The sequence below is a fragment of the Helianthus annuus genome, chromosome 2 (genome assembly GCF_002127325.2).
Source record: "Helianthus annuus cultivar XRQ/B chromosome 2, HanXRQr2.0-SUNRISE, whole genome shotgun sequence".
Classification (NCBI taxonomy): domain Eukaryota; kingdom Viridiplantae; phylum Streptophyta; class Magnoliopsida; order Asterales; family Asteraceae; genus Helianthus; species Helianthus annuus.
Window position 1 is genome coordinate 171,988,102 of NC_035434.2, and position 12,643 is coordinate 172,000,744.

The following is a 12,643-nucleotide window of genomic DNA, read 5'->3' on the forward strand; positions in this document are numbered from 1 at the left end:
TCAATCAATCCTTGATTGACAAAGTGTTTGAAGATACTACAAACCAGTTTTTGGGAAAGAAAATTCCGAGAGTTACTGTAACTCAATGTAATTCAATTCCAAAAGCTGAAATCAGAAAACAATTTGGAAAACAGAAATCACCGACAAAGCCACAACCAATTGCTTTTAAGGGTAAACAACAACAACGAGCTCCAAAGCCAAAGGCTAAGGTTGAAACAAAAGGAGCTCGTTATCAAAAGAAGAGCAGAGATGTTAAATTTGTAGCATCAAAGGGTACCGATAAAATTGAGACTTTTGAAAACAAATCAAACACCGATTTTGTACAAAAAGTCAAGATTTTGAAGCGTAACAGCGATAACAATTACACCCAACACACAAACGGGTGTGATGAACGAGCAAGTACCTCAGGTTCTACAGGTTCAACATCTGCCAGTCGAACAAATTCTCCTAAGTTTGTTGAAAGGAGAACTTGTTTCAAATGTGGGAAGTTTGGGCACATCATTAAAGACTGCACAAACTCGCCCAAACCAAATTTTGTTGAAAGAACCCCCACTGAACGAGGTCACTCACAACGTCGTCCTGTTTCTCCAAAACATGATAAACGCACTATTAAAGAACAAGAAACAAAACAACGACGTAAAAATGTAAAGGTGATCGAAAAGGCTTTAAAACCGGAAACGGTGATTAAAAGGAAACCGAGTTTGTCACAACCATTAAAACCAGAAATTGTACATAATACACAATCTGGTAAACAAAAACAAAAATCTGGTAAACAAAAACAAACTTGGAAACCTAAATCGGGTGAAAGTTCAGGGGGAGGTGTTGTGCTTGAAAATTATCAGGAAATTGAAATTACATTTCTTGATTCTCAGGGGCAACCCAAGTCTATGAAGGCTTGGGTCCCCCTCTCCAACTAATCTCTGAGTGAGTGTGCAGGAAGTTCCAGGAGGAACTATCGATAGTCATAGGATTATTGATAGTGGAATGTCCGTGCACAAGATAGGCGACAGAAGAAATTGTTGCCTTTGATGGAGAGAAAGAAAAGAAAAAGAAAATGTGGTTGAATGATGGTGCATAATTCGACCAAATGAAGAACATGCCAAAATTTGGTCATTATGGTTTTTGATCGGGTCCTCAGGAACGAATGAAGTGAAATGTGTGCCGATGCCTTTGCATGGATTGAACATCCGCACACCATTTCTGAAAGAGAAAGTCAAAGACCTTCGCTGGTACAATGTGGAAGACCAGCCGGACCCGGAGGTTTATGAGCTTGTTGCTGTCAAGAGATTTTTCAGTAGTTGCAAATTCGACTTTGAAGTCCACACCGGGTGGATATCCAGTTGGGAGAGTGCTTAGATTCCTTGCAATGCACGGAACAGTTGCAGGATACGCCTTTAAATTCTTAATCTCTCCTATACTTGTCGATATTTTAGCTGCTTTGTGAATTGTTATTATCTCGTACATCACTCTTTGACATGACACGTTGATCTCGGATATCACCTTACACGTGATTGTTTCAATATGAAACTCATCAATGTTGTCATGGTCCGCACCGCTTACCGACATGCCAACTCATTTTTCCAAAATTTGTTAAATCTTTTCTGATAAAACTTAATTTTGGTAAACGGCATTAAGGTCAAGCAAGAGTAAACCAACATCGGAAAATCATTTTTGTAAATATCTTTGTGTGTTTTTAAATTTATCTTAGTTTGTTGTTTTTAGGGGGAGTAAATCCAAAAATCGGAAAATACAAAAACATCGAAAAATTTCAAAAACACAAAAACAATAGAAAAACAAAAATGAGTTTCCTGGCGAGCAAAAGAGAAAATGATAGTACATCAGTGGTCTATCCAAACCTCTTTAAACCTTAAATGAAAAACGATAAGCAGCTCTATATAAGATGTATCGGTAGGCTCACAATCATTTTAAAGTGTGCAGGGTGATATAAATCTTAATCGACTGAAGATCAGGTGGGAACCATTCATTGGCATATGGTCTTAGTACCGAAATTTCGTTTGATAGATTGCCGAGGTTCTGAGATATTCGGTCTTTATGCTGCTTATCATCTGGGTATCATGGTTGTATCTTTTACCGAAAAATAACGGGGACGCAAGTCTAGATCTTCCATGATACTATACATACGTGTACATATTGCATACTGCATTCGACCTCAATAAGTGATAAACAATCACATGTCCAACTCAAATAAGTGATAAAATATCACATTTATCCGGGTGTCAAGTTCGTCTCTCTGCTGTACGGAAGTACTGACCTGTTCACGGACTTGCACCTGTGCCCTCATGCATACGAAAATCAAGTTCCTCATCAATAAGTGATTATATCACAAAGGACTTGTTTTCAAATCAAAATAAGTGAGTATCTCACAATTTATACGGTCAAACAGATGATAATCGGTATACTCACCGGTAAGATGAACTCTCGTGCATACCTTGATACGGGAATGTGTCGTGATGTGGATGAACACCGGTTGGTAAGTATAAATCATACCTTAACGTATCCTCTCGCCATGATTACATCTGATAAGTTGAGCTTAAGTGGACAACAATACCGATAATTGTTATAGGATGCTTATCTTAATGTTAACTAACTGAACAACAAGAGTGTTTTGGCATGACCGTACACTGATATGATTCTCTTACCCTCGAAACTCGCAAAAAGAATGTTTGTATATATTTATTTACTGTTTAACTTTTATTTGTTTTCTTTTTTAAACAGTTTCGTCGTTTGGTGCATATCAGCACGACATTAGCGGTGATGTCGTTTGATAACACTCAAAGGATTTTAAATTGTTGTCTTTTTCTTTCAAAAATACCAAAAAGATTTTAGGCGTGTTTTAATATAAACTTTATAAAAGCCAAAAAGATTTTATTTCTACTTTATTTTCGATCGTACGATGTTGGAGCTCGAGTCTTCGTTACCTGAAACCTGAACGAAAACCGAATTGACTAAATCTTCATAAACGGTCAAAATTTGCAAGTTTTGAAAGTTAAAGACTTAAATTGACAAATTTATTAAACTTTCAAACTGTCGGACGGTGTTTGATTATGACATGGTCATTCGTGTGTCATTTGTTTATACTATATTCCAAGTAGTTGTTCTCATTACGCGTTTAGATTTCTTGCATGTGCAGATTCTAAAGGCAAGGAGAACATGGTCGATGACTAGCTTTGGAATGAAGACACGACGAGAAGGCGCTCTAAAGATGAAGATGATCGAGTTGCCGCTGGCCATCATCAACACCACAAGGATCTCACTTCATAAAGTTAAAGTATTTCACGAGCATAACTCAAGGGGGAGCTTATGCTAAGGGGGAGTTTGTTAACACACTGCCTACATGATACGGGTAGTTTGTTGATACACTCTCTGCTTTCAAGACGTGAAGACTTTGAAGATCCTCCGACCATGAAGACTTGAAAGGACATCAGAGTTTTGGAAACTCGAAGACCAAAGACTGTCGAAGTTCGAGACAAGTCTACATCTATAGAAGATAAAGACAAGATAAAGACAAAGCTACAGCCAAGGGGGAGTTTGTTGGTGCACTTGTGTCTGTACTTTGTCTGTATTCAGTCTGTATGTAAACGATGTCCTAAATCAGTCTGTAAGTTGACCAAGTCAACTATCCTCCTAGTTTGACTTGGACAACAGGATGTTTGTCTGGATCGAAGGATAGCCTCGAAGGATACGCACCATCCTTCGAGGTGCTCGAAAGATATGGTTCGACCATTAGACATCGAAGGATGATCCTTCGATGTCCACGCTGATCGTTCGAGCTCCCTGTCATCGATAGATGATCCTTCGGACCATCTATCGATCCTTCGACCAAGACCTGCTGTGTATGGGTATAAATACCCATGCAGTGTGTTAGTGTGAGAAAGAAGCACATTTGGAGAGTTAGAGAAACTCTGCTGGAAAACACACACACACACACTTTAGAGAGTTTGCAAACAAGATTGTAAACATTGTGCTTGTAACCGTAAACCTTCATACGTATTAATACAGTGGTGTTAATCGGTGAACTTTGTGTGTTCTTGTGTTTGTTCTTGCATCATTCCGGTTTGCCCGCTAGCTTGGATTCCGCACTCGCTAGTGGGTTAGTATAACAAGGTTTAGGTTTGTTCTCGATCCTCCGAGAAAAAGGGACCTACAGAAACCCAATAAAAAATGGACACGTGGCCACGGGATGCGTCCTTGGAGTGAGGCATGATGCACGGGATGCGTCCGGCTAGCTTCTGAAGCGTCCGGTGTGTTTCCGGCGAGTTGCAGGTTTCCGGCGAGTTCAACATAAAATATAGGTTTTGGTTTCTGGGAATTCGGTACTGATTTCTTGAATTCGTTCTTTAAAAATGAACAGAAAGATATTCAAGATTTGTTGAGTCCGTCATCTTCTTAAGAGACAAAGTGTCCGTCATCTTCAAGATCTGTTGGGATGTATTTGGGGCCAAATTCATGTGTGATATTGTGAACTTGATTGGTGTCTTATAGAAAAGAGATAATAAGCAATGAGAACTCGCCGGAAAACTTGTCGAAAACCTGCAACTCGCCGGAAAACACACCGGACGCATCCTGTGCATCATGCCTCACTCCAAGGACGCGTCCCGTGACCACATTCTTAGCCGATATTATGCATTGAATAGATAATCATGTATCTTTGTAATTTATTTAGATTATTTTTTCCCTAGAATTATGCTAGGTTTGTTATTGTAATATCCCAATATAAGGGATGTAATATGTTCGATCTATTCATTCAGAATTCTTTTACCCTAATATCTTTTATGGTATCGGATTCATTATCTCTAATTACCTCTTCCGATCCCTTTCTTTTTTCCCGATCAGCCATTATTCCAGTCGCCAACCTCCTGCCATGCCTAAAGACGATTCCACCCCTGAATCCTCCACACTGAAAACCTCCCCCTTGCACCCTACTTACTCGGTTACCAACATTCAAACGAAGATTACGTTGGATGGAACCAAAGTAACCTTTTCTTCTTGGGTTAAACTTTTTCGTCTACATGTTGTCGCCTACAAGGTACTCAACCACGTCGATGGAACCCCTGCTCCGGTTTCACTGGCTGCTGATGTGGAATTATGGCAGGAGCTTGATGCTCTAGTTTTGCAATGGATTTACAGCACCGTCGCTGATGATCTGTTAACCCGGATTCTTGATACCAAAACCACTACCTATGCAACTTGGTCAAAACTAGAAAAGATATTTTTACGCAACAAGAAGGCCCGCGCAGCAACGCTGGAAACCAAATTCTGTAACCTCACGTTAACAGCCTGTTCATCCGTAGAAGATTATTGTCAGCGCCTCACCGAGTTGTCCAACCAACTCGCTGATGTGGACCAACCTGTTTCTGAATCCAGGTTGGTTCTTCAGTTGGTTCGTGGTCTTCCCGAAGAATAGAACACCACAGTTTCTCTTATTAATCAACAAGAAGTCGGGTGGGATCAGGCCATCACTATGTTAAATGACGAGGTGCTCCGGATTGATGCACGCAAGGGCTCCACCACAGCAGTCTTGGCAGCCCCTTCGGCTCCCACACAGCAGCAACAAAACCCCACTCAACAGCAACAACCTTAGGCTTCTGACCCTACCGCCTTTTCTTCTCGTGGTCGGGGCAGGGGTCGGGAGTCTTGGAACAAACGTGGCGGACGGGGTCGCGGTTCTGGTCGACAGCAGCAATACTCTTGGGCTGGACAGCAACAAGGATATCCAAATTGGGCTTGGTGGACACCTCCACCCTACCCTTACCCGACCCAACAGCCATGGCGGCCCCACAACAATAAACCGACAGCCTCTCCTCAGCCTGCACACTATACTGCTCCACCACGTTCAACGGACAGCCTGACTTCACACCGGGTATTCTTCAGCCACCTACAACAACGGGGTACAATGCACTCTCTCCATCTGATTTAAGCGCTGCCTTCACTAAAATGCAGGTCAATCAGCCACAGTCCTCTTGGAACATGGATATCATGGATACGGGAGCAGGATCTCACCTCACTCAGGAACCAGGTAAAATTTTATTCCTTAATTATTCTCCTGTTCGCAGTAACATTTTGGTAGGCAATGGCGATTCTCTACCAATACTTGGATCTGGCACAGGCCTACACATCTTACCCAACCGTACTTATATCCTGCCCAATGTCCTGTATAGCCCCTAAATAATTAAAAACCTTATTTCTGTACGACGTTTTACTCGTGATGACAACGTTTCTATTGAATTTGACCCTTTTGGTTTTTCTTTGAAGGATCTCAAAACTAAGAAGACTCTATCTAGACATAACAGCACCAGGGATCTCTATCCATTCACGCCACCTCAATTCCCGCCTCAAGCTTGTTATCTTACTTCTCCTTCACTTCCCTAGCATGCTAGGCTCGGTCACCCCCGAGCTCAAATTTTAGATGTCTTAGGTTGTAATTTTCATATTTCTTGTAATAAAGTCTAATATTTGCAACTCGTGTCGAATTTCAAATAGTAAACGTCTTCCTTTCTATGCATCAAATTCTTTTACTTTTGCCCCATTTGACATTGTGCACTGTGATCAGGGTATAAATATTATATGGTGCTTATAGACAATTTTTTCAATTTTGTTTGGGTCTACCCCCTTAAATACAAATCTGAAACCTTCCGTACATTTACCAAATTCCACCAACTCATTCTAACACAATTTCAACGAAAAATTAAAACTTTGGGTTTCGCTCACAGATGCTTCTCGTGCTTGAAAGACACATCCCAAGCTTAATGCGCCTCTCCACCGACGTAGGAGGGTGACATTTTCAAAAAAAAAAAATTGATCAACTGATATTTTGGTAATTTTCCCAATTAAAATTATTTGACATTCTTCTAAAGTCTAACCCATGTGGGATCATATGCACCAGCTTACCAGCCTATATCCACTTTTAAATAAAGAATCACCTACCATTAGTCATGAGCTAGTTTCATTATTAAAGGCTCATCTTATTCCAAATAGTTAAAGATTAAAAAGCCAAATTAGAGAAAATTACGAGCATTGACTAATCATTTATTTTTAATAGCTAACTAGATTATTTGCATGCGCGTTGCGGCGGTACATTATTATGGGCATTCGATTAGTATTAATATGGTTTGTGACAGTACCGGTACGACATATGCACTCGTTATAGAAATAAACACGTGTTTTATATCGACCGAAAACTATAAAAATGAATACCGGTACTAGTACCAATATTGTTTGAATGGCATATATTGGTTCAAATCATCACATATTGGTACGGCTATTAATTTATCGTCGCAAAGAGTTGTATAAATGAAAAATTATCAAAAGCGGAAAGCATAAAAATGAATATAGGTATCAGTGTTAAGTGTTCAGTAGGGTAGGTATGATAGTGATACGGGATCGAAAGCAAAAACAATAAAAATAAATACCCATGTTGTTTGGTTAGTTTCACTATGGCAAGGGCACAAATCCGTTACCAAACAAGACACAATAAATATGAATACAGGTACAAGTACGGTACAAGTACGGTACAAGTACGAATGTTGTTTGGTACATTAAACAATATAAAAAATACCAGTACCGTTACATATATTGTTCGGTTTGGTACGATAGCGGCATAATATCTGTTTTTCAATAAAATTTATATTGCAATGTTGAAAAAACACAAACATAAAACGTAAGTTATTAGAAAAAAATAATTAAATTACTATTACTGACTAATAACATAATATTCAAAAAATAAAAGAATTATTTAAAAAATTTAGTCACTATTCATCCTCACTTTATTTTAATAATAATAAAATAATAATAATAATAATAATAATAATAATAATAATAATAATAATAATTTTTGAAAGTTTACTTAGCTTTGAGTTTTGATAGTCGTTATACCTTTTAGTTTTTTTATTGTATCATGTAGTAGGAAATATTATATGGTCAAACTATCTGCACACCTTGATTGGCTATATGCACACTTAGGGTTTACCTACGCTGCGTATAAACCTATACTCAGCGTATATAAACCATGGATTTCAGAGCCTTATCAGCAATCATTGAACAAAAAACAAGGGTTCATATACGCTGCGTATAGGTCTATACGCAGCGTATATAAAGCTCCATTTTTGTATTTTTTTTTTTTTGTGTATTCCTTTGTTTATTAATAAAAAAAGAAAATTATTTATAAGAAAACAATATTATTGGTAAATAATACAAATATAAATTATAAAAATTAAAAATAATACAAATATTATGAATTATAAAAATTAAAAATAATACAAATATTATGAATTACAAGACCTACAGGGAACCAATACGAGACTTATACTATACACTATACGATACGATATAACACCTGTAATGGCCGATAGGTGTGGTTTAGGTCTAGTATTGACCTCGTATAAGCCTATAAGTGTGATATCGTATCGTATAGGTGTGGTTTAGGACCCGTATTGACCTCGTATAACCCTATAAGTGTGATATCGTATCGTATAGGTGTAGTATAGGCACGTATTGACCTCGTAGAAGCCTATAAGTGTGATATCGTATCGTATAGCGTAGTATAGGGCACGTATTAACCTCGTGTAAGCCTATAATTGTGATATCGTATCGTATAGGTGTAGTATAGGTCACGTATTGACCTCGTATAAGCCTATAAGTGTGATATCGTATCGTATAGGTGTAGTATAGGTCCCGTATTGACCTCGTATAAGCCTATACGATACGATATCACACTTATAGGCTTATACGAGGTCAATACGTGACCTATACTACGCTATACGATACGATATCACACTTATAGGCTTATACGAGGTCAATACAGGACCTAAACCACACCTATACGATACGATATCACACTTATAGGCTTATACGAGGTCAATACAGGACCTAAACCACACCTATATGATACGATATCACACTTATAGGCTTATACGGGGTCAATACGAGACCTAAACCACACCTATCGGCCTATACGGGTGTTGTATCGTATCGTGTCGTATCGTATCGTGTAGTGTAGTGTATAGTATAAGTCTCGTATAGATTCCCTGTAGGTCTTGTATTTCATAATATTTGTATTATTTTTAATTTTTATAATTCATAATATTTGTATTATTTACCAATAATATTGTTTTTATTATAAATAAACATGGAAATACCCCCAAAATACACACAATTAATTTTTTTTTATAAATAAACAAAGGAATACACAAAAAAATACAAAAATGGAGCTTTATATACGCTGCGTATAGATCCCTACGCAGCGTATGAGAAAAAAATGACACAACTACCCTTGTATTTGGCTTCGTATAAGCCTTAACACAAGGGTATAAAGGACTTTTTCAGACCTTTATATACGTTGCGTATAGGTCTCTACGTAGCATATATAAACTTTGTAAAAATCTGATGCTTCAAACCTACCAAAATGACCCCAAATTTTCAGATTTTCAGATGGTTTATATACGCTGCGTAGAGACCTATACGCAGCGTATATAAACCTTGTTTTCTGTGCAATGATTGGTTATTAGGCACTAAGATCCATGGTTTATATACGCAGCGTATAGGTCAATACGCAGCATATAACCCTTTACGCTGCGTATTGACCTATACGCTGCGTATATAAACCCTAGTTTTGCTAGGGTTTGGTGTACCAATAGGCACACCCTATTATATTGTATCATATAATATAACTCTACCTAATTGAGTTAGAGTATAAAATGAGGTTTAAACGTTAATATAACTAATAATAACCGACATAAAACTGAATTTATTTCTATGCCTTTTTTCTAAGTATGACAATACTTCAAACACAAATTAAAAATAATCAGGTTTTATATTTTCAAATTGAACTGTTTCAGTGTTTCACATGTTTAAGAAAATAACTCGTGTTCGGGTAGAAGCGTTAACCACTAGCCCGTTTAGAATTATAACAGAAAGTACACTTTATACGGACAGCAGGCCAACCCATTTACGATTCATTTATAAAAATTCATTTACAACCCACAAACCGTTTGTTTCGTTTAAATAAATGAACCAAGCGGGTTGCATGCTTTTCGTGTGTTCTAATTGAGATTGATAACTTTGACACGAATAAATATGTGGACCGTCGTCGACTTTATCAGTTCAACCCACCGATCCAAAACAATCCTACACAATAGCAAATATTAAAAGAATTGTTTGAAAGATATAATATTAATTAGTGTTTACATGATTAATATTCCTTTCAAGTTGCCACCCATTTGACATTCGATCAGTTTGTACTCCTATTCATACGGACTACTTCTTATCAATCATTATCAAATAATGCAAACCCTGATCATTGCATGTACCTCTACCTGTACTAATTATATATGTTCTTAACTATAACTATAAATAACCAAATCAATAACTACATAACATACAAAACTAACTTAGCAACTACTTCAAAGAAAGTATAGAGAGGAGATACACATATCAGTTATCATGGTGATCAAACATATCATGGTCTTACTTTTTCTAGTTTTTCGGTTATCATCCGCAAAGGTTACATACAATGTCCAAAGTTTTGGAGCCAAGCCAGACGGCCGCTCAGACTCAAAGAACGCGTTCTTGAAAGCATGGAATTTGTCATGTAACTCTACCAGTCCCGCTAGCATTTATGTGCCAGCTGGCAGGTACTTGATTGCCTCGGCGCTTACATTCTCTGGTCAAGGATGTAAGAGCCGAGCCATCACATTCAACATAGCTGGTACCTTGGTGGCACCATCTAGTTATAACGCTATTGGCAACGCGCAAGTCTGGATCAAGTTCTACATAGTTAAGAATGTTACCATAAACGGTGGGACCCTTGATGCCCAAGGATCTTCTCTATGGGCCTGCAAAACATCTGGAAAAACATGTCCTAAAGGATCTACGGTAAGACCATACACGTCGACAAATATACATCGCGTGTTTGTACAAGTGAACATTTTCTTTTTTCTTTTTTTTTTCATGAAATTATAATGAACATGTATTTGTTGCAGACACTTGGCTTCTACCATTCCCAAAACATAGTGATCAGTAAGTTAAGGTCGTTAAACAGCCAAATGTTTCACATGTTGCTCTATAGTTGCAAGAACGCGAAAATACAAGGAGTTAGCATCGTAGCACCTGGGCTCAGCCCAAACACAGATGGCATCCATTTAACATATTCCACAGGAATCACCATTTTGAGCTCTAAAATCTCAACAGGCGACGACTGCGTCTCGATAGGCCCAGGAAACTCTAATATCTGGATAGAAAAGGTGGTTTGTGGACCCGGTCACGGCATAAGGTACACTCAACTAACACATAAGTTTCTTTTTCGGAATTCTCAAACACACCGTTTTGGTAACAACTTTCTTGAAATACACCACTTTGGTTAAGAAAAACACATGCGCGCGCACACACACATGTATATAGACAAATAAACGTACCCGCTAATATCCCACCCAATGTAGGGTCTGGGCGGGGTGATATAAAAGCAAACTTTTCCTCTATCCCACGAGATAACAATTTGCTAATGATTATACATTTGATTTCTGGATGCAGCATTGGGAGTCTAGGGTGGGAACGAGAAGAACCAGGTGTCCAGAATGTATCCGTAAAAACTACCACATTCGTAGGTACAACGAACGGGCTGAGGATAAAAGCATGGGCAAGGAGTAGCAATGGGTTCGTTAACGGTGTTTATTTCAAGGGAGCAACGATGATGAACGTTAAGTTCCCGATCATCATAGACGGAAATTATTGTCCCAATAATGAGAACTGTCCCAATGAGGCTTCAGGAGTAAGGATCAGCAACGTGGTGTACGAAAACGTGCAGGGAACATCAGCAACACGCGTGGCAGTGAAGTTTGATTGCAGCAAGGGGAATCCGTGTCGTGGAATTGTATTAAAGGATGTTGACCTTAAATTTGGAGGTCAACCAGCGAATTCGTCTTGCTCGTATGCTGCAGGCACTGCTTCTGGATTACTTCAACCTACAAGTTGCCTGTAACTGTTGTAATGTGTCAATCATGTTGAGTAGGCATGCTTTAGGTTTCGGGTTAGCGGGTTGAATTTTTGAAACCCATGTATTAATTTGTATAAATGACATGTGTTAAAATATATGAGATGATCATTCATTTGGTTTTGGATTTCAATGTAATTATTTATTATGGGCTATTATTCTCAGTATTGGGCCTTGGTATTATACTGTTGTGTTTGTTACGTTTGTTGTGGTTGTTACAGGCTAAAATATCTGGAGGGGCTTCTTTGTAAATATTGAGGGACTCCGATCATCTTGGGCGATAGTTTTGGACTAAAGTGAAACTTTAAAGTTTCACACTATATAAGAGATCATCATCTCTTTGTTGCATAGCAGTTCATTCTCTCACTTGTTTTCACATTTTTGTATCCTTCTATATTCTCTTTGTTAGGGTTTCGTTGATTCAAGTTGTACAAACAATCTCTCAACTGTATTTGAGAGATTGTTAGGTTTTATTGTTTGTATTGGTTGTATTGATGATCATCTGTGAATGATCATCTAGATACTCTTTGTATCTTGTATTGTTTTGATCTTACAGTTGTAAGATCTTGGGTATTTGGGGGGGGGGAAATCTTTTGGGTTGGTTTAATAAGATTTTGTCACATGTTTTGTCGTTATTTC

At 38.1% G+C, this 12,643-nt stretch overlaps 1 protein-coding gene across 1 annotated transcript; it reads left to right on the forward strand.

Moving 5' to 3' along the window:
- Window positions 1-10,476: 10,476 nt before the first annotated feature.
- Window positions 10,477-11,992, forward strand: LOC110907862 (polygalacturonase). The gene is made up of 3 exons (XM_022152785.2): window positions 10,477-10,890; window positions 10,998-11,287; window positions 11,545-11,992. The coding sequence occupies exons 1-3, from the start codon at window positions 10,477-10,479 to the stop codon at window positions 11,990-11,992; spliced, it is 1,152 nt and encodes a 383-aa protein (XP_022008477.2).
- Window positions 11,993-12,643: the final 651 nt, after the last annotated feature.

What these genes read in the sequence shown, in the direction of transcription:
- LOC110907862 (XM_022152785.2), top strand. Translation starts at nt 10,477, where the DNA reads ATGGTCTTACTTTTTCTAGTTTTTCGGTTATCATCCGCAAAGGTTACA. An exon ending in CATGTCCTAAAGGATCTACG is followed by an intron (nt 10,891 to 10,997) that starts GTAAGACCATAC and finishes TATTTGTTGCAG; the next exon opens with ACACTTGGCTTCTACCATTC. An exon ending in GGACCCGGTCACGGCATAAG is followed by an intron (nt 11,288 to 11,544) that starts GTACACTCAACT and finishes TTCTGGATGCAG; the next exon opens with CATTGGGAGTCTAGGGTGGG.